The sequence below is a fragment of the Mesoplodon mirus genome (assembly GCF_964341445.2).
Source record: "Mesoplodon mirus genome assembly, chromosome: 12".
NCBI classification, from domain to species: Eukaryota; Metazoa; Chordata; class Mammalia; order Artiodactyla; family Ziphiidae; genus Mesoplodon; species Mesoplodon mirus.
The window spans coordinates 11,734,733-11,758,030 of NC_138988.1; the positions used below are offsets into that span (position 1 = coordinate 11,734,733).

Sequence of the window (23,298 nt, forward strand, 5' to 3'; positions counted from 1 at the left end):
CTATACTTAAATTTTTAGAAATGGTTAAAAAAAAAAAAAGCCACATTTGGCCCTGGACTTCTTCATACAGTTTTCTGCAAGGATAGACCTAGGTGGATTTTTTTTTAGCAAAACCTGTTGTAGCTGTTTCTTTTTTTTTTTTTTTTTTTTTTTTTTTTGCGGTACGCGGGCCTCTCACTGTTGTGGTCTCTCCCGTTGCGGAGCACAGGCTCCGGACGCGCAGGCCCAGCGGCCATGGCTCACGGGCCCAGCCACTCCACGGCATGCGGGATCCTCCCAGACTGGGGCACGAACCCGTGTCCCCTGCATCGGCAGGCGGACTCTCAACCACTGCGCCACCAGGGAAGCCCTGTAGCTGTTTCTTAAATTTTGTTTTATCCTGTCAAATTTGAAGGTACCAGATATAAACAAGTAAACCTCACAACCCGTGATGTAAGACATGAGACCTATCATCAAATATTCTACCTGAAGGTACAGAATTGCTCTTATTACTTCTGGCGACCAGCTCTTGAACCAATTTTTACCAAATATGAAGAACTTTCAAGCAATGCAAGTTAGGCCAAAGCGCAACAGCCAGGCTCCTCTTCAGAGAGGGAGCCTCCCATCTAAAAAATGTGGACAGATTTTAAATGAACAGGACAGAGGAGAGAAGTGGACTCTTGCACTGAGAAAGAACCAACTAAAAGCCCAAGAGTCCAGCCCACATCACAAGAAATGCTAGACCTTTTGCAATAAACTGGCTGTTTCCACGGAGTCCTATCTGTCCAAACCGGGTTTCGTGTGCTTGTTTTTCGTTTCACTCTTTGTGAAGGTTCAGCTCCACGACAGAACAGCGGCTTTGACCCACCTGGATCACGTTGCCATACTGGATCACGGTCCCCAGCAATTTCCTGTTTTCTGTCTCATTCTGCTTCTTTTCCAAGTCTGCAGCATGCTGTACATAGAGGAGGAAGATGGGTCACAAAGAAACAATGGGTTATATATTTCTCTGCCGCAAGGCAAAAGCAATATAGTCAGTTCATACAAGAACCACAGAAATAAGCAAATACCTAAGTACACCCTGAGGCTAAGTGCAATGAGCAAGGGATTCAAGAATCCAACCCACTATGCCTTGTTTGCTGGCCTTCTTGGCTTTTCAAAAATGTATTCATTTTTTAAGGAATTCATGGACATCTGGTTAGGGTAAGACTAAGTCACAAGCTTATGTATTTTTAAAGAAAATAGGGTAGGGTTGGAAGGGAATTTGCATAGCCCTTTTATAATTTGTACAGGTCTTCTTTATAGCTTTGGACTAAAATAAAACAGGATTTAAATACTGGTTTTGTGACCTGGAATGTGTTATTTAACATCTTTGCAAGCCTCAGTTTCCTCTTTTGTAAAATGAAAATAAAAATAGTACCTTCACCTCACAGGAATCACACAGCACGGTATCTCATCACTGCGGCATTCATGGAGTGCTAGCTATTATTGTTACATACCAATTATAATTTATTTAATTTTCACAGTAGTTCCCTGAGGAGAAGATCATTATCCCAATTTAATAAAGAAGAAACAGACTCAGAGAGATGAAAAAGTTTGGTCGACACTGAACAGCTAGTTGAATGGGTACAAAAGGAGTACTATTTTCTCTACTACTGTGTATATTTGAAATTTTGCTTAATAATGTCATTTTTTTAAAAAATTACACATCTATTAAGTAAGTAAGAGATAATCCTCAAACCCACATTTGGGTTAACTCCAGATTTACACATTCACAAATGAGGCTGGAGACATTACTAGTGCAGCTCTGGCAGGCCAGGGAACATGGTAAAACCAAATAGAGGGTTCCCATAACAGTTTGCCAAGGCCACCAACCCGCACAGCCATCTTTCCTTCGTTCACCTGTGTAGCTCTGCAAGTCTGTTAGCATATTATAACCACACTCAAGGGGAACTAGTTTCATCCTAGGCAATTAAACTGCTGTTCCAATCTCTGATTCCCAAACCCAGACTAAGTAAAACAAAAGAAAAATAATGGAAGAAGTACGGCATCTAATCTGATGGGTGACAGAAGCATGATGATGACCAATGATGTACTTCAGAATCGTTTCCAATGTTCTCTTCGTAGAGTCTCCCCTTGCCTTGAGGCAAGATGCTACCAGATGCCAGTGGGTTAATGGGCTTCTTTCCCAGGGAACACATCCGCATTTCCACACAACCCTTCTGGACTTGGTCTTGGTTCCACCACAGACCAGCTTTATCATCTTGGCCAAGTCGTTTAATCTCACCAAGCCTCACTCAGCATTCTCATCCACAAAATGAGGACAATACAAGCCTTTTTTCTCCCTAATCATAGAGATTACAGAAAATGCATACCAGACACAAAACAGGCATTCAATAAATTTTAACCATTGTTATACACAAGTTTCTGTAACTAAGAAATGTTCTAATGAAAACTTCAAAAGGTGAACTAAGGTGGGTGGGCGAAGAATCTTTCAGTTTCCTTCAAATTCAGCATTCGCTCCACCTCTACCTGGAGTATAGGTATTTTTAGGAAGGAACATCTTTTGAGAAAAATAAGTTGCAGGAAGCAATCCTAAACTAAAAAGAAACCACATTTATAGGAGGGTAAGGATTTGCCGACGTTTGTGTGGATGACTGCAAGTTTGTAGCATGTGTCTCAACCCTTTAAAACAATGGTCTATTCAGAGGCTTCCCTCTTTCTCTTTCGGAATTAGTTACCAGTCTGCTATTCTCAGTTACAAAAAGGTAATAGCCACTGGGTTCAAGACACATCCAGAAATAATACCAGCGCAGACACCATGGCCATCCTTGGCATCCAGACCGCCCTAGGCATGGCTATCCCCCACCCTCTCTTCCCCTCCATAAACCTCCCCATCCCTTCCTCCCACCTCCGTTCTCCCTATTTTCATGCCTGAGCTGTACCCTATCCAAACAGCTCTACAGTACCCACAGGTTCTGCAGGTAGTTTAAAAAAAAAAAGAAAAAAAAAACACTGGACTGAATTCAGTTGGAAGGCAGGTTTGTACTTTGCAGAGAGCCATTTATTCTTTCTGCTAAGCAGTCCTCAGCTAATAAGGACAGGAAAGTTGAGAAAGCAAAAAAATGTCAAAGGGGGGGGGAATCAAGGAATTCAGTAAAATAAAACAACATTTCCCAACAAACAAATACAAACTTTCTCTGCTCGAAACACCACACCAAAAGGATTCACCTTGAGAAAATTATAAAGTACTGTGTCTTGAACTTAAATGATATAAGGGCTCCTGTTTAAGAGGGAAAATTCTCATGGATATTCCTCTTACTCTCGAGAATTTCCAGTGGCTTCAATCTAAGAAATATTAATCTAAAATATTAAGTTCCTACCTACGCTCAGACTAAGTACACAAGTGGTAATCCAGTGGTCACTGGCATATCTAAAAGGAAATGTCGGATTAGTCACCAAGAAGACACATATTTCATATTTAAGACTAATTAAACACCAGCAGCTCCAAAGATTAAAGGTCATTCGTGTACAAACATACAAAAGATAAAATTAGGACAGAAAATACACAACTGGAGAATAAATATCTAAGAATATCAAATATCACATCTGAAAACTCCATTAAAAGGTTTAATGATGACCAAGCCTACATATACTAAACAAACATTCCATGCATTAAGCTTATGGACCATTCTAAGAATTCACTTTTCCTATAAGCGCCCTTTGTTTAAGGAGAAAACTCTCCCACTCACTTCACCTTTTACTAAGTGTACAAATACTATATATGTGTTCATTTGAGTTCACAAATCAGTCTTTAGATAACTCCTCCACAAAACCAAATTTGTTCCCTTCCCCCAGTTTTACTGATATAACTGACATATAATTTGGCTTTCAGAAAAAAAATCCATCATGATTTTTAGTTCAAAAGGTTGATAAAAAAGGAAGTAAAACTAACACAACATTTTAAATCAACTATACTCCAATAAAAATTAATTTTAAAAAATAAAATTTTAAAAAAGGAAGTACAGTACAGACAATATCTGGGCCCACTGATCAAGGCTGCTTTCACCTTTGAAAAAATTAGATCTGGTCTATTAAATCCCTCAAGTATATTCTAAAGAGGAGCCCACACTGTAAGACAGTGAATTTGTATAACCTTTCTAAAGAATAATCCAGCAATATCTACCAAAAGGTTTTTCAACGGGCATAATTTTGATTTAGCAATCCCATTTCTAGGAGTTTCTCTAAGAAGATAATCTGGCATGTGCACAAGGCCATAACCATCATTTATTTTGGGGGGGAATGGCAAAAACTGTCAGAATCCTGAATACCTCCTCCCCCCATAGGGATTGGCTGTCTAAAATTACAATACTGCTATATCATGGAGTAATCAAGTAGCCATTAAAAATACAGAGCTACCTATTTATTTATGACATATTAAGTGGGAAAAAAAGCAGATGAAAGAAAGAGAAGTGAGGGACTTCCCTGGCGGCCCAGTGGTTAAGACCCCATGCTTCCAATGCAAGGGGCATGGGTTCAATCCCTGGCCAGGGAACTAAGATTTTTTTTTGGCACCGCCAAAAAGAAAAAAAAAAAGGAAGAAAGTGAGATGGCATGCCCCCATTAATATTTTAAAATAGAGAGATAAAGGAATAAAATAGGGGATGGGAGACTGGGGCACATACCAAGATTATCTTTCAGGATTAAGGTTTAGAGGTCTTTTTTTTTTTTTTCCCCCGGTACGCGGGCCTCTCACTGCTGTGGCCTCTCCCGTTGCGGAGCACAGGCTCTGGATGCGCAGGCTCAGCGGCCACGGCTCACGGGCCCAGCCGCTCCACGGCATGTGGGATCCTCCCGGACCGGGGCACAAACCTGTGTCCCCTGCATCGGCAGGCGGACTCTCAACCACTGCGCCACCAGGGAAGCCCTAGAGGTCATTTTTTTTTTCCTTTTCTTACTCATGTATACTTTGGAGCTCACCTCCTACAATACTCACTTCAGAAACACCTTCATTGTACCTCTGTGGCAAGAAGCCTAGATTTTTAAAAAGCCATCTTAAATGTGTTATCTTTTCAATATTTAAAAATCCCAATAATTTAAGTACCTGTTGCTCTTTTCCCTTACACAATGGGTTGCGGACAGTTCTGAATTTCTAAGGGAGAAATCACGCTCTCTGCTATGGTCTCTACCACCATGAATCACCACAGACATTACGATGCTCCCTAAGCAACATCAAGGTCAACCCCATCACAGTCACCTGTTATTTTATTTCAGAAATGGAGAAAACATTATTAAATTACTACAGAGACGTCACTGGAACGGTGGAGAACCTTATTTAAGGTCAACAAGCTCTGAAGTATCTAACATAAATTTTAAGGCTTCTGGAAACAAGCAAGGCAGGACCCAGGCTTCAGATGACAATAAAGACTCCTTACTCCTCTGGTTCCTCCTAGCTTGTAGAAACTACGGCTTAAGGTAACGGACCATTTCTCAGAACCAAAAACAATGTAGGTGTTGTTTCAAGTTAACAGGTATAAATGCTGTCAGGGAATGGCAGTCGAGGGCTGTAGAACAAATTATGTGATTTGCAGATGGGGGAACCTCATTCTGCCAAGAGTCTTGGGAAATCACGACCAGGGGAGTTAGAATCCATTTATTCTCTCAGAATGAACAGACACACATAGCAACCAGCCACTAGATGTCATTGTCCTTCAGGGAGTTGGTGGCATGTTGCTTATCCTAGTCAAAAGGAAGTCAACTGGTCTAGACGACTAATTCCTTAAATGGCATTAATTTAAAATAATCTGACCTTTGACTGGGGTGCTCCACAGTAGCTGACAAAAATAAAAATGAAAACCCACTGGAGACTGGCCGTCCGCCCCCAAAGGCAAGTGGCTGCCCAAAATACAACATTTTAATGACGGCACTAGAACATGTGGATGACTTTCAGACACAAGAGGGGGAAAAAAAGGTCCAGCCAAGCAGGAAAGCAGGAACTGCACAAAGTTACAGCCAAGACCTGCAAGTCATGTCAGTGATCCTGAATCAGGAGACAGTGCTGGTTTCCTTTTAAAATTTATTTAAAACAAAAACAGCATGAAAGAGAGAATTTATGGTTTATTTTAGTAAGGAGTTCAAAGTTCCTGGTCACCTTTAGGGTCGCCTTTTCCAACTCTGTGGTTTTTTCATGGTTCATTTGTGGCAAGGGGCGGGAAAAGGAACTGCTGATGAAACAACACACGTATCACAGGCTGAGAATAGTTGGCCAGAGGACGCCATACTGCTGAGCCATTCCTGTATTGGTGTTGAGTGTTATGTTTTAAACTTTAAGGGAAGTAGCTGCCAACATTTTTTAAAAATTGGGAGATGACACATCAAAGCATGGATTTTAGCTTCTCTTGAAGAAGCAGATGATGTGGCGGCAGTTCCTGGCCCACCTTCCCACGCAGCAATGGCAGGGAAGCGGAGCTGCCCCCTAGACCGGCACACAGGCACACTCCCCTTAGCAACCCAGACCACCAAGGCCTCTTGGTTCCAACTGGCTTCCTGCTTGGCCATGAGGAATCTGAATTTACAACTACAGCTGTAAAAAGCGTAGGAGAAGAAAGGGTTTGAGACGGACTAAGAATACCTCAGTGGACAGAATCAATTTCATCCGAGAACAGGGGCCGCAGGACTGCTAAGGCCACACTCCCTCCACCAAGACAACCCCACAGGCGTATGTGCTAAATGGCTCTGCCAGGAGACGTGCAGAATTGAGCAACCTTTCCTACCCATTCAACTCGATTCCCATGCTCCCAGTACAGACTCTGGGGGCGTCCTGGATCCTCACATGATTGGGGAAGGAGGGGATCGCTACTCATACTCCATGGACAAGAGCCAGGGATGCTGGATGCCCTGAAATGTAGAGCCCAGTCCTGTGCAAGGAAGAAGCATCATTCTTCCCACACAATTTGGTATTCCAGTGGACAGTCACACGGCTTAAAAAGCTGCAATTTCTCAGCCAAACCCCTAACTCCACTTTACACGTGAACACAAAGCATGGATCTGCATAGTTCAATTAATAACATTATTAACACCTTTTCCAAAAATGGGAGTGTTATTTAATAAAGAGAAGCGTGTACCTCGCATTCTTAGTAACATTACCAAGAGCAGCGGACCATTTTGGAACACCATGTTATGGAAAACATGCTTTTTGGGTCACCGGTACTATAGACCTACATTGGCCACAGTCTTCAGCTGCCTCATTCACGGGGTCTAGACAAATAGGTAAAAGCATTTATTTCCTTATGTCCTCCAGAGTGACTGTGCCTGAGCATTAACTTAATAAAGTATACAATTATAAAATTTATTACTTTCCCTTTATTTTGCCTTTATAATTCAGTTTCAAAACTTTGGTATTTTGGGAGATTATATTATTTACAGATTTTATTTCCTGTTTATACAGTTACGTAATATTTGCTATTCAGAGGGAGCAATGGGTCTGCTGAGGTTGAGAATATCTGCCCTAAAACCATTAAAATAATGATGCAATCCCAGAAGCCTTCAAAGCCATCTCTTTGCTTCTATTGTTTTCTTTTTCTCTCCTACCCTCTTACTCCCACAGATGCCTCACTCTGAGGCTTACCTGTCACCTCCTCTTCCTCCAGAAAGCCCTCCCTGACTACCATATCACCCATCCTTACACTCAAAAGCGGATTTGACTGCCCCTTCTAGGTGCTCCCACAGCCTCGGTGGTTTGCCCTACAATAGAACTTGCTACAGTCGTGTCACCACCTCTTTATTCTTAATTAGCTATTAAGCTCCCAGAGGGTTACGATACTGTCACAGTTTTATCACCATCACCTAGCACAGTGCTCACTCATTCATTCAAGAACTATTTCTTGAGCACCTACTATGTGCCAGACACTATTACAATGCACTGGGGATACAGTGGTGAACGAGACAGGCACTGCTCCTCATCTTGTGGTGTCGTCATTCTACTGAGTGACAGAGGCTAATTAAGGGAACTTTTAAATGTAACTGCAGACTTTGATCAGTGCAGAGGAAGATATAAACAGGGTGCTATGACGGAGGAAAGCAAGCAAGACATGGCTTAGATAAGGAGATGGGGAGAGACCTCACTGAGATGACTTAAACTGAGAGATGAAGGAGGCAGAGGTCTTAGCTTAGGCAAAGTCAGGAGAAGACTGTTCTCAACAGGACAAATCGCAAGCGCTAAGGTCGTGAGACTGTTAGGAGTCTGTGGTGCTCAAAAAAATAAAACGAAAGGACACAGAGCAAGTCTAGCTGGTTCAGAAGCCGCAGAGGGAAAGCAGGGTCCAGCAGGCACAAAGTCTGCATTTCATTTTAAGGGCCATGTGTGCTTGTGTGTCTTCACACTGGAGGATCAGCTCAAGGAGGCTAGGAACCTGGTCTTCTCATCATGCCTGGAGCCCCTCACCCCTGTCTAATACAGTGTGTGCTGAATAAAGGAGTCCCTTCCATGGGCCCTACCTTACCCAGTGCAGCTGGCTGTGACTTTGTCATTCATTAGTCACAAAGAAAGCAAGCGTGAGCCCCACGTGCTCACAGATACCCTACATCCTCGGCTATCATCACTAAGTCTCAAGAAAGAGCTTTTTTTTTAAATTAAGTTAGTAAATATTTGAGTGCCTACCATATGTTGTAGGCAAGAGGGATACAGCAACGAGCAAACCTGACACAAATTTCTGCCTGTGAGTAGTTTACATTCTAGTAGGGGTAGAGAGCTGATAAATAAATTAGAAAGATCATGATAAGTGATGTGGAGAAAAATAAAGCAGAACAGGGGGATGGGGAATGGATTGCAATTTCAATACCACAGTGGATATATGTCATGTCTTTCTTCTCCACATCTCAAAGAAGTTTCACACAGATTAGCCTCACAGAAGAATTATATCATCTCGACACTAGAAGAATTATATCATCATTTAACAGATGGAAAAACAGGCTCAGAGAGGCTCAAAAATTTGCTTATGGTCACAAAGCACATCAGCCGTAGAAATGAGCATCTCTTTTATATGCCAAGTAATAGACAAGATAAATACAATGATAAAAGCTAAAATTTTCTGAGCACTTATCACATGCCAGGCATTGTTCACGTGTTTTATGTTTCATTTCATGTAATCCTCAAAACAACATCTTGATGTGGATATTATCATTCCCATTTTACAGACGAGGTAACAGAGGCACAAAGTGGCTAAGTAACTCACCCAAGATGTCCAGTTAGTGAGTGGTGAAGCTAGCATTCTAATCTAGGCAGTTCGCTTCCTGAGCTTGTGCTCATAACCAGTACTGTACCTAAAGCCATCCCAGAAAGGGTATGGCTGAGAAAAGAGAAACTCTCAAGACATCTCAGGATGACTATGACCCACCTTTCCTTAGGGTCAGCTCCCTTTTAGCCCTTTGTCAAAGACTGTATGAAAGCTGGTGTCCAGAGCTAGAGGACTGCAAAACTCATCTTCCCGACCCATTGCACTCAGACACAGCCCACGGCCGCTCATGAGACCCCGCCGCGGAGCTCCGTCCCAGTACGTACGTGTAGTTTGTTCAGCAGCACTGCGTCTGTCGAGCTGTTGGCCCCTGGCTTAGCAGCTTTCCAGAACTGCTTCTGGGCGGAGTAGCGATTCATGGGACATAGTTTAAAGAGGCAATCTAGAAGTGAAACAAACAAGTAAAAACTGTTACTGAGGAAGTATATACACTCACCCTAGGAAAAAAACTTTCCCCTTTTATTTCTATAAGGCAGTATAAATTACATGAAAGTGTAAATGCTAAGTTACAAGGCCCTTTTACAAACCTCTCCTTTGACCTTTAATTCTCACCACCGTTATGTGAGGTTAGAAATGAGGAAAATGAAACTTCTAGAAAGTAAGTCAAATGTCCATTGTCACACAGCCAGTTAGGGGCAGAGCTGGGACTCAGAGTCCAAATTCAGAGCTCTCAATGCTGCCCCAGAGTTATCTCCTTTCCTTTATGATGGACAAATTTAAGGGCAGTAGTCTCACTGTATGCAATAGTACATACAAACATTTCTGGATGTAAATCCAACTCACTTCAATTCGACTACATTTAAAAACAAAAACAAAAGCTTATGTGGAGGCACCTCCATGGGCAATGGTCTCTTGAGTGTTGTTTACCAGATGATTCTCTGGGAAGCAGGAAGAAAATAAATGAACTTGCAGAGACATTCTGTGTCTTCTCCCTCTCTCTCAGTGCATGGTGATGTGCTTCTGTTTAGGAATGCCTAGGGTCATGACATTTTACACTGTTTTATGTAGTAGAACTAACTCACAAAATGGACTAGTGGCTTCAAAAGATGTCTGCAATGAAATCAAAACACCGAAGAGAGGAGTAATGCAAACCCCACAAACAAGAAAAAGGAAAAATAATGATGATCTAACCAGATGTGAAGAAAAAGTCACCCAGATATTAAAAAGTGTTTTAAAAAACACTTAAAATGTTGTCTCTAATGATGAACGTTGCCCTTAAAGCAGCCATGTGCCTTAAGATATTCATGATAATATGCTAATCATGATTAAGAGGACACATTATTGTTTAACCTTAATCTTTTTTTTTTTTTTTTTTTTTTTTTTTTTGGTGGTACGCAGGCCTCTCACTGTTGTGGCCTCTCCTGTTGTGGAGCACAGGCTCCATACGTGCAGGCTCAGCAGCCATGGCTCACGGGTCCAGCCGCTCGGTGGCCTGTGGGATCTCCCCAGACCGGGGCACGAACCCGTGTCCCCTGCATCGGCAGGCGGACTCTCAACCACTGTGCCACCAGGGAAGCCTAATCTTAATCTTTTTCATCAACATATATTTTCCTGCTTGCTTTTATAATGTATATAATCTATTCGTACAGTGACACATGTATATAACTTTTAAACACACACACACACACACACACACACACACAGTTTAGGGGTATTTTTGTCAAAAATTTTTGATAGGGATATGCCATGGAAAAAGTTTACAAATAACCGCTCTAAAAAACTAATACTAGAATTGATACTCACTCTCTGAAAATTTTACCTTTTGACATACAGGATTTTCAAATGGTATTTGTACAGTAAAATTAATAAATTTGGAATGAACACCCAGATTTGGAAAAACTGCACCCTGAAAGTAGATCAGAGCAAGCTTTTATAAAAAACTTAATCTACTAACTGTACACTTATTCTTATCTGTTCACTGAGACATTCCCTGAAAGGACACTGAACAGCTAAAGACTGTCTTTGTCTTAGCCAAATAACTATCTCAAAGTAAAAAATATTCATTTACTGTCAAGGACACAGATACTAAGTCTTTCCTCTAATTCAGATCACCCTTTCTTCTAGTTGGAATCAATGAACTTTTACTAAGTACAGTGCACACAAATACTTGACACTGTTCAGAAAATAATTTTTAATCAATTAACTGTAGAAATAAAAGGTACTTTCCCATTTCTGTAACCTCCTTCGTCACTAAATATTTCTACCTAGTCACAAGCAGCTACCAGACAAATATAAGATCACTGATATCCATCTTTATCAAGAATATAATCCATCTACTGAAAGTAATCGTTAGTGCACATGAAAGACGCTATCCAGGTCTTTAGAGAACAAAGGACATGGCAGGAAACTGGTTTAAAAGATAGGGCCGCTCTCTCCATCTGTAATGAAACTCACAGGTCAGTGTTATTTGCTGTATCAGTGGCAACTTCATGACATCACTGAAAGACACAGTTTTTCTACCGCTTTGATATATGTGAACTCCCCATTCACCCTGAGAACAATCACATACAACCATGAGACTACCAGCCAGGGTTAAATGTCCTATCTTTGACACAAGACAGAAGATGGCATTTGCGCAGGACCAGGGTGACTTCCTTGATAATCACAAGACTTAATACCAAAAAACCATTCAAAACACTTAAGTCACTGGTATTAATATCTGATACACAACTTTTTATGGATTAAATGAGGTTAATAATTTCAATTTTCATCAATAAGAAGACATTGAGAAAAACTATTATTTTTCCCTCCAGCACAATTCATATGATGATGGCTAACTGGTATGCATTAGCATCCCACCCCATCCGACCCATAATCTGACTTAAGTTGATTTGAGGATCCAGCTGGATCTATAACACCAAGGGATTAACATGCAGTGGAAAGTACCATTTTACAACTGTTGATGGTACTGTCAGTGGGTATAACCCACCTAACAAACCAATGGACTACACACAGGCTCAAATTTCACATAGCTTTCCATTCACCTAAGATGAGAGTGTGAATTGAAGCACTGTCAATCCAACCAAAGCCTTGTTGTAACTTCCACACCAACTATTTTTCTTGGGCAAAACAGAGCATTGTACTGGATTAAGCATTTTTACAACCAACTGTCTATGTAAATATGAGATGCTAACATACTAGTAACAAAACCAAATTAGCCTTGCTGATTTTGTCCTGTCTTCCTGGTTGCTTAGCAACTGATTCAAAGTGAAAATTAAATTAAGCAATTCAAATATGATGTTAAAGTAACCTTCTGAAATTTTGCACTTCAGCGGCTCTATATTGCCCTTTGCTATTTGGATGGCACAGCAGGACAAAGTTAAAGTTCTGCTGGATTCCAATACTGTGCTAAGTATAGAAATGCACAAAGATAGGGAATCCGGTGGAAGAATTGTACTTATTTGGGGGAAGTATGTATGTGTGTATATGTATGTGCATGTACACACACACACACACACTGTGCTTTGATTTTGCCCCAAAGAAATGCCACAAAGATCTCTTACGTGACAAGTGATTTTTCAAGGCTTTTAAAAAATAAACTAAATTAAGCTTTCAAAAAATTACTTTGGAATATTCCTAAGCTTTAGCAGATGCCACACTGGGCTAGCAAAGGAGAAGTGAGCAGAATGGAGGGGCTGGGTTAAGTGTTAAAGGGCACATGGGCTGAAAACAGGCCACAGCTGATCTTCCATCGTTTAAAGAGCATTCCAGGGACTTTCCTGGTGGCGCAGTGTTTAAGAATCCGCCTGCCAATGCAGGGGACACGGGTTCGATTCCTGGTCCAGGAAGATCCCACATGCCGCGGAGCAACTAAGCCTGTGCACCACAACTACTGAGCCTGTGAGCCACAACTACTGAGGCTGCGAGCCACAACTACTGAAGCCCGTGAGCCTAGAGCCCGTACTCCGCAACAAGAGAAGCCACCACAGTGAGAAGCCCGCACACCGCAACAAACAGTAGTCCCCGCTCGCTGCAACCAGAGAAAGCCCACGTGCAGCAACAAAGACCCAATGCAGCCGAAAATAAACTAAATAAATAAATTTATAAAAGTAAATAAATAAAGAGCATTCCAGAACTTGGAATGATGTGAAGGGAGAACACTCAACTGCTTAGCAGCTGCATTAACCATGACCTTAGGACTTGTGGTGCTTGGTTAAGAAAAGACAGGAGGGGACTTATCTGGTGGCGCAGTGCTTAAGAATCCACCTGCCAATGCAGGGGACATGGGTTCGTGCCCTGGTCCGGGAAGATCCCACATTCCATGGAGCAACTAAGCCCGTGCACCACAACTACTGAGCCTGCACTCTAGAGCCCATGCTCCGCAACAAGAGAAGCCACCACAATGAGAAGCCCACGCACCGCAACGAACAGTAGCCCCGCTCGCCACAACTAGAGAAAGCCGGCGCACAGCAACGAAGACCCAACACAGCCAAAAATAAATAAATAAATTTTTTTTTTTTTAAAAGAAAAGACAGGAGGAAGAGGAGCCACAGGTGTGCTTGGAAGCCACCTTAATGGGGTCCCCAGCGGGGTGAGAAAGCAAGAAGCCGACCTCAGAGGGAGCCACACATCAGGGACTCAGAGAATAAAGTCTGCCAGAAGAACGGCTGAAACCCCCCATCTCCTTGCTGTCCTCCGCATCCTTAGAACTTTGAACTCTAGAATGTAAAGTGCCTGACGGCAGGGACTCGTGTCTGTTCTGTACTCTCTGGTAACCTAGGAGCTAGGAGTAGTGTAGTGGCACAAAGATGGTTATTGTATTAAGGATTTAAACGTGCTGAAATCCCTAGGTCTCCAGAAGCGACATCAGGTTTGTCCTCTTAAGTCACTTCCAGCTTTGAGCCCCCAGCAGTCTATTCATAAACCCAATGACTACTTATTAAAGTGCCTACTATGTGCTGGGCACAGTACAGGGGGCTGAGACTGTAACAGTGAACCCAGTGCACAAGTTTCTTAGTATAACCCTAGTGACAGCGAAAAACTAGTCAAATACACAACTTGAAGTATACAGCAAGTTAAAGGACTATGGAGACGAGAATTATCTATCAGCCCAATACGGCTGGTGTGGAGGAGTAGCACTTTACACGGAGTCATCAACGAAAGGCACGTCCACGGCTTCTGAGCAGAGAGCTGCAGGGTGAGAAGGAGCCGGGCTTTGGTAACAATGGAGAGGCAACGCCTTCCAGGCAGAGGGAACAGCAAGGGCGAAGGCTTCGAGCTGGAAGGAAATCTTCAGGACGTTATAAATGAGCAAAGAAGGGCTGGAGGGTAGCGGACGAAGGAGAGTTGCAGGAGACGTGTCTGGAGAAGCAAGCAGGGGCCACATCACGCAGGGTTGTGTGGGTCACGGGGAGGCACTGCTTGTCCTTGTGGGAAGCTACCAAAGGGCTTTAAACAAAGAAGAACCTGGTTTTTGTTTCTACAGGAGCTTTCTTCTTGGTGATGGTACCTCCTAAGAAAGGGAAGCCTGGGAGGGGGCGGATTTAGAGGAGAATAGGAGAAATCAAGAATCTTATTTTGGCTTTGCTTGGTTTGAGATGCCTATGAAACAAGCAAGCTGAAATGTTCAGTGGGCCATTGGTCAACTAGCAGGTTGAAAATACAGGACAGTCAGTAATTTAAGGGGTTAGAGGCAGAAGAAGAGAAGGATGGGGGTACTGGAGAAGAGAGTTGAGGAAATCGGTACGACAAATGCAATGCAGCGACTCATCTTGGCTAGGGAGATGTAACCAAACCTAGAGAATATGTTAATTGAGGCTTACAAAAGCTTGAACTTGATTCATAGTTTTCAGAGGGCAGAATAAAGACCTTTCCTCTCCTTTTCCCCTCCCCCAACAAAAAACGCCAACACCATGAACATTAAAAACAAAAAAATGCAACTTCATCTTCTGAGAAACTCAAATCCTTCTTTTGGAATAAATGAAGATGGAAAGAGGATGGAGAGGTGGAACTTGAGAGACGGAGGGAGGTATCTACAGTGAGGGTACCAGTGAGAAGCAAGCTTATTTGCCCTGAGGAACCCTGGAGAGGCTCAGGACCCCGTGATGACACTGTGCAGGGCATCACTGCCCAACCTGGAACAGGGACAAAGGGCCCATGGGCTGAGGCCCAGGAGTGATGGCTCATCCCCTCCGCCTGCCACATGGAAGCGTGATGAGGCTTGCAGAGGGAGAGAACACTAGTAAGTGCTACAAAAGAGTTAGGCAGGGCTTCCCTGGTGGCGCAGTGGTTGAGAGTCCGCCTGCCGATGCAGGGGACACGGGTTCGTGCCCCGGTCCGGGAGGATCCCACGTGCCGCGGAGCGGCTGGGCCCGTGAGCCATGGCCACTGAGCCTGCGCGTCCGGAGCCTGTGCTCCGCAATGGGAGAGGCCACAACAGTGAGAGGCCCGCGTACCGCAAAAAAAAAAAAAAAAAGAGCTAGGCAAATCAGGACAAATGAGATTATTAAGAACTCCAGGGAAAAGCTGTGTACTATTGATAAAATGTAGTATGTGTTTAGCTCAATGGTGAACAATATTGACACAGCTCATAAAAATCTAAGACCAACTATTAATTTAGCCAAAAAAAGTAATACAACTTTCATGGGAGGGTGGAGGGGGAGCAGGAAAGTGTCGGAAGCCACCGTCACGTATAATACCAGGAAGTGAACAGGTGATATTTAAGATAAATTCATCTACAGATATGAAGAGACACACATCATCTAGAAATACAGTGGTAAATACCAGAATAAAATGTTAAAATGTTTTCAATTGTTGCCTCAGAAAAGTGGGAAATCGTGAGGTGTCAGACATAAGACCGTTATTTTTATTCTGCATTTTATCAATATTTGACTTTTTTAAGTTCAATGCACATAACATAAAATTAACCATTTTCAAATGAACAATTCTGTGGCATTTAGTACATTCCCAGTGTTGTACAACCACCACCTCTATTTAGTTCCAAAACATTTTCTTCACTCCCAAGAGTAAACCCTGTATCTATGAAGCAGTTCTCCCTCCAACCCATGTATCAATGAAAATCTTTAACTTTTAAAAATGACCTTTTTATACTAAATCACTGTTCAATAGCATAGTGAGATATCACTTTACACTACAGGGTGACAAAAGGCAACAAGCTGGATAATAACAAGGATCAGAGGGGACGTAGAAACCTTTCTGCACTATTGCTCAGTGTGGCTACAAAGGAATGCGCACATAACCTCTAACATATAATTCAGCAATTCTCTGCTGGGCAAACATTCCAAAGAAATCTCTCCCAGGTCACCAGATCTCGCACTTCCACATGTAGAAGGATGCTCTAGGAAAAAGGGCGATGAGAAGGCACATCTGCTCTTGAGCGCACTGGCCTGGAAGCAACATTAAACTTGTGCTCACAGACCATCAGTGATAATCAATCACATGATCCCCCCACCCCCATGACGCCAGGAGCTAAGAAATGCCCTTCAGTCGAGTGCCCAGGAAGAAGAAATGAGTTTGCTGTGGACCTAAGCAACCCCTGCTGCAGTCTGTCCTCCAGGTTGCCAAGCACCCGTTTCACTGTCTCTTACCCCATCCACTGGCTGATGTGGCTGCAGTTAACGAGGCAAACACAGTCCCTCATCACACAGAATTTGAGCTCTTCTAACCCACCTCCTGATCAAAGAGACAAACAGTCAACAAGCTATCATTTTTTTTATATTCTTCATTCAGTGAGTATATATAAACGCAATTTTATATAGGGAGAAATCAAGAGTAGATTTACATGAGCTCAAATATGAAAAATTTAAGTGTTGATCGTACATGTCTTGGCTTCTTTTGAAAAAGAGGCAACAGAATAAAAAATTCAGAAGGAGCAGACAATATGATTAACAAAGAGAAAGGAGAATGTTAATTCCCCACCAAGGGAGTTAAGATTTCAAAGAAGCAATGAAAGGGGAAAACAAAATTGTTGGATTTTAAGGACTTTCCCAACTCAAACTTACTGGACAAACAATTTCACGAGGGTAGAGCTTATCTGCCTTCTGTATCATCCTGTCCCTGGTGCTTTCAGTAAATATGGGAGCAGTGAATGAGTACTCAATCAGTGAGTGGGTACTCAAGGTGGAAGAATGCTCTTCAAGGCAGTTCACAAAAGGAAAACCTACTCCTATTTCCAACAAAAGCCTTCCATAAACAAGTAATTAAGTCCAGTTCAGTAAGAGGAAACCAGTACATCACATTGTTGTGTCTGTTGCATGCGAATCACATTTCCCAAGCCAGGACAGAAGAAGCCCTTTGAAGTCCAGTGACATTTTCCAATAGGGACTGCCAAATCAACCTTCCATTACCTGTCTACAGAAAACACAGACATTGTTCCTGAGAGACAAAGGACAACAAGGTAATTTTTTTCCCATTAAGGTGACCAGATGCTTTTTCTGAGTAGAAAACTCAGACTGAGGACTCCCAAGGTTGCTCTCCTGTACCTTTATCATCTTACCTGGTTGCAGGACCATCATTCACAAACACATTAAAAACGAGAAATGTAGGGAGAAACTGCCCTTTTTGACCTACTTTAGCTTGGCCAATTAAATTTTTATTTACCTTTTTGAATAAAGATCAGAGAAGTAAAAACTTAGTTGGGAAGGCAAGGACTCTTCCAATTGTGGAAGACAAAAGGGACCAGGAGTTCCCTCTAGAGGCAGCCCCAACACAGGTATCTGCCTTCGCTTGGACAGTTGGAGCCTCTGCCCTGGACTCTGCACCTGGACAGATGGATACAAAGTCCCAGGGCCAGTTCGAGACTGCGTGTGGAAAAAGGATAATAAGGGAATATTTATGCCAATTAATTCAACAAGTTAAATAAAATAGATTCCTCAAAAGAAAAAGAAAAAAAACAAAAACTGCTCGTGGGAGCGGTGCCGGATGTGTCCACGGGAAATGTCCAGAGCCTGCCTCCCCCAGCACCTGAGTCTGGTTCCCTGCTGACTCTGCGAGTGACTGATAGTCTTTCAACAGTTTCCTCTTGGCTTACGTGAGTCAGTTTCTGCTGTTTGCAACCAAAAGTCCGAGCTGACCCGTAGAGTAACAAAAATGCCAAAAACAATAAGAGACAAGGAATCTGGAAACCCAGGTTCCAGCCCTGGCTCCACCACTCACTAGCCAAGAAGCCACAGCCAGGTTACTAAAGCTCTCTGTGTCCACACATCTTCCCTGGAAAACAGATGATCCCCAAGGCGCCCCAGAGCCCTAAGACCTGATGGTGTTTGTGGAAGCTCACAGACCACGTCAGAGAAGTCACAGAAAACCCAAACGTGGAAGTACTGTATGTACACTGATCTGCCATCTGGAAGAGCTGGTTTAAACCTCAGCTCTATTCTATGCTGTATGATCTTGGGGAAAATTATCTCATCTCTGTAGGTTTGCATTTCTTGCCTATAAAAGGGCAATAACCACAATGAGTAGCTCACAAATTAACCTAAAAGATTAACTACTTCACTTGAAGCACTTAGCACAGATTCTGGCACAGAGTAAACGAATATTAGTCACTAAGACAGAATGGATAAACGAATTGCATCTCATGTTCCAGTTTGATACTGGACGGCTACAGACTACTGTTACACATAACAACATGGATGCATTCCACAAACATTTTTTTTTAATTTAATCAATTTATTTATTTTTGGCTGTGTTGCGTCTTCATTGCTGCGCACGGGTTTTCTCTAGTTGTGGCAAGTGGGGGCTACTCTTCCTTGTGGTGCACGGGCTTCTTATTGCGGTGGTTTCTCTTGTGGAGCACGGGCTCTAGGCACGTGGGCTTCAGTAATTGTGGCTCGCGGGCTACGTAGTTGTGGCACACGGGCTCAGTAGTTGTGGTTCGTGGGCTCTAGAGCGCAGGCTCAGTAGCTGTGGCGCACGGGCTTAGTTGCTCTGTGGCATGCGGGATCCTCCCAGACCAGGGCTTGAACCCGTGTCCCCTGCATTGGCAGGCAGATTCTTAACCACTGCGCCACCAGGGAAGTCCCCACAAAGACTATTTTGAGTGAAAGAAACCAAGGCAAAAAGAGTCCATTTATACTGAACGAATCCATTCACGTGACATTCAAGAACAGGCAAAACTTTGCTAGAGCCACAGTCAGAATAGCAGTTACCTGTGGGGGTGGTATTTCCTGAGAAGGGGCACTTTCTGGGGTACTGGAAATGTTCTCCTAGCTCAATCTGGGTGGGAGTCATGCGGGTATAAGTGTATTTAAAACATCATCAAGCAGTGCTCAAATTTAAGGTTTGTGCATCTTTGTGTGTGCGTGCGCGCACGTGTGTGTGTGTGTGTGTGTGTGTGTGTAATACCTTAAGGAAAAAAAAACTGAAATAGTACTTGTTCTCACAAAAAGGAGGATGATCTTGCTGGTAACAGAAAAACAAATTTCCCCTTCATGTAAAAGGTTAACAATAGTGTCTGACTTCTGTGGCTGAGAAAACACACCTTGTTTTGTCAGGGTTGGGGTTGGGCGCTTGCTGGGTCATAATGGAGAGGAGGAGGGGCGGAAGAGAGATGACATCACTGTCTCCCCAAAGGGCAGCCGCTATTTGTTCACCTCAGGACACTCTGGGCAATAAGCATTCCCCGGCACCAAGCCCGATGCCTGGAGGTATTCTGACCGAGTCCCTTTTCCCCACTGATTCCCTGTTCTATCCAAACACTTTTAAACCATTAACAGGCAGCGGTTTTAAATCTGTAATGAAATGCCATGTTGTCTGACGTTTGCTTCAAAATAACTGGGGAGAGAGAGATGGGAGGATATAGATGACTTGAGATTGGCCATGAGTTGCTAACAGTCAAGGTGCGTACTGGGTACATGGAGGTTCGTTATACTATTATTCTCTCAATATGTATATGTGCTTAAATGTTTGTAAAATAAAAGATATTTCAATATCTTCGAAATCATCTATTAATTTATTTTCAAGTGCGAAATTTTTATAAAAATCAATCAAATGTTCACCAAGTTAAAAAAAAACCTATTTTTAAAAGAGGAAGAAAGGAAAAGAAGAAAGGGAGGAAGGGAGGGAAGGAGGGGGAAAAGGAAGAAGGAAGGAAGGGAGGGCGGGACAGAGGGAGGGAAGGAAGGAAAGAAGAGGAAGAAAGGGAGGGAGACAAGCATGTTATTTACATCATCTGGTCCAATTTGCCAATCTACCTGAAAACCAACATACTCTAGAAAGGAGTAAATAGCTGGATGGACTTGTCAAATAAATCCAACAGTCACAAAAAATTGAGCTAGGATGCCCAGCTCTGTTAGATATATGAAGAGTAAACAAAATCGAGGACTTCAGGTTAACAATCTTGCTGTGTAGAACTCTACATGCTCAGTATCTCTCAACGCAAATCAAATCTCACAGTGCATAGCCCTGGCTATTTCAAACACTACAGCTCATGTGAACCTCTGAGGATATGTCACATCTTCTACAAAAAGGCATTCAGAAGGTCTGCACCATGTGGTCTGAAAAGACTTACATGAGCTGTTGGGTTGGTTGTCCCACGATCCTCCTGGAAAAATACTTTTGCCATCAGAAACGCCCATCACACGAAGGAAACATACACAGTTTCTCCTGAATTTGATTTCTCCTTCATTCAACAAACATTTCTTAAGCACATGTGTGCTGGAGACACAGTGTCAGTAGAACCTGGGCCCTGAGAGTCCTCGGGGAGACAGACGGAGCCAACAGGTAGCTCCAAGGTGTTTGCAGCAGAACATCTAAGCCAGCCCAGGGAGACGTGGGAGAGACAGTGTCAGAGGCCTTCTCAGCTGAGCTTAACAGCTTCTACTGCTCAAGCCAGTGGGCAGGGCAGGAAGAGGGATGGACGATATGGAAAGAATGAGCAGCTGGAGAAACCTGTTGCATTATATGCTGCACATCCTGCTTTTCTGTGAAGTGGACCAGACCTCCTGATACGGCCCATGGTTAATACTGCCAGCCTGTTGGCCCTCCTCTCACCCCTACCTAGGCAGGGTGGGGGCAGGGGCAGGGAGGAGGACATCACCCTTTGACCCCATGAGGGCCCTTCCCTCCCACGCTCTCCACGGGGTATTCAAGGCAACCTTGGCCAAGTGAGCAAAGCTGTCATTGCTGGTTTGTATTCACATCTCCATGGAGAGGCAAGAAGGCAAGTGGACAACAACGACCAAAGGAAGATGCAGCCCCATCTGCCTTGCTTTGTTCGTTTGTTTCCTGGTCTGCACTGAAGACCTAGTGACCCAACTCTGGGTCCTTCAGTGCTTCCAACCCAGGATTCCCCAACCAGCCCCTTTCATACATGATGTGGGCCACTCCCTATACATATTTGTGATTTTTTTTGCATACTAAGCATACCCACAGTGAACAGATGACTTCCAAAGGGACCCTTTCACCATCCCTAACTCAGCGAAAAGGAACTAAGTAAACAAATCAGGAGTCACTCAAAGATGTCATATATTTACCCTAAATAAAAAGAAAAGTCATTTTCTTAATTTATTTCATGACTTAGGTTTCCTTTACTTACATTTGATTTTTAATCCTAGCAAACACAGTCTACCATCAAACAGCCTTTACAAGTCAAAATATCTCTCAAGAAAAATGACTGTCAAGATTTTTCTCTCCTCCAGAACACGTATCTGAAAGACACGATACATTCCCACCCAAAACAGTGGCTTATTAGAGTAGCAACTCTCCAGGAAGGCAGCTCAAGAATGACCCCTTGCTTCAAAATTATTATACCAGGGTTTCTCAGCACAGGCCCGACACTGCGGGCATCATCTGTAATTCTTTCTTGGCGGGGGGGGGGGGTGCTGTCCTGTGCATTGTAGGAAGCCTGGTGGCATCCGTGGCCCCTACATCTCAGGGGTCAGTAGCACCCAGGTATTACAATCAAAAATGCCCCCCACTGAGGACCTCAGGATTAAGCCTTCCTTCCCATTCTTCTCATGAATCAATGTCCTAAAGTTAGCGAAATTGACAAAATGGAGGGATAAAGACAACGGTAGGGGGTGAAGAGGGAAGCATTCCAGACCCTTCTGTACTACGTCTCAAAACCACATTCTTTGTCTGCTGTATTTGCAACTCTACTTTATGGCTACAGCTCTCGTTCTGAAACTGACTCCCCTGCCTAAAACCCTTTAGGGTTGTGATTCTCAGCCCTGGCTACTCCGCACAGCCACACAGGGAGTGTTTAAAATACTACTATGCTCTGGCCCCTCTCCAGGAGATTCTAACTCACTGGAGGTGGGGTGTGAGCAATTTTCCCTCCCAAACTCCCCAGGAGATTTTAACTGAGAACCACTCCTTCAGGATTTCACACCACAGCAGTTGAGCTCAAATTCAGGTGTACAAATATCATAGATGTCAGGGGATTTTATCAATACAAATTAATACAAATGCCTGAGTGGAGGGTCAGGGCCTAGGAATTGCCATTTTTTAAATAAATTTGTTTGTTTGTTTGTTTGTTCGTTTTTGGCTGTGTTGGGTCTTCGTTGCTGTGCACAGGCTTCCTCTAGTTGCGGCGAGCGGGGGCTACCCTTCGTTTTGGTGCACGGGCTTCTCATTGCTGTGGCTTCTTTTATTGCAGAGCACAGGCTCTAGGTGCACGGGCTTCAGTAGTTGTGACTCGCTGGCTCTAGAGCTCGGGCTCAGTAGTTGTGGCGCACGGGCTTAGTTGCTCCACGGCATGTGGGATCTTCCCGGACCTGGGCTCGTACCCATGTCCCCTGCACTGGCAGGCGGATTCTTGCCACCAGGGAAGTCCAGAACTGCCATTTTAAACAAGTTCTCCAGGTGATGTTTCTTTTTTTTTTATTGCGGTATTGTTAATTTACAATGTGTGTTAGTTTCAAGTGTACAGCATAGTGATTCACTTACACATATATATATATATCCTTTTCCAGAGTCTTTTCCTTTATAGGTTATTACAAGATGTTCCCTGTGCTATACAGTAGGTCCTTGTTGTTTACCTATTTTATATATAGTAGTGTGTATCTGCTAATCCCAAACTCCTAGTTTATCCCTCCCCCTCCCTTCCCCTTTGGTAACCATAAGTTTG

The 23,298-nt window shown here is 43.2% G+C and overlaps 1 protein-coding gene across 1 annotated transcript in view; it reads right to left on the reverse strand.

The window, feature by feature from the left end:
• The window catches only part of ITPR1 (inositol 1,4,5-trisphosphate receptor type 1), a 329,901-nt gene that overhangs the window by 199,382 nt on the left and 107,221 nt on the right, over positions 1 to 23,298 (reverse strand). Inside the window, exons 5-6 of the mRNA XM_082638311.1 lie at positions 9,539 to 9,654; positions 848 to 934 (exon numbers count right to left, since the gene is read on the reverse strand). Of these exons, the coding sequence (XP_082494437.1) occupies positions 848 to 934; positions 9,539 to 9,654 (203 nt within the window). The remainder of the gene's footprint in view (positions 1 to 847; positions 935 to 9,538; positions 9,655 to 23,298) is intronic.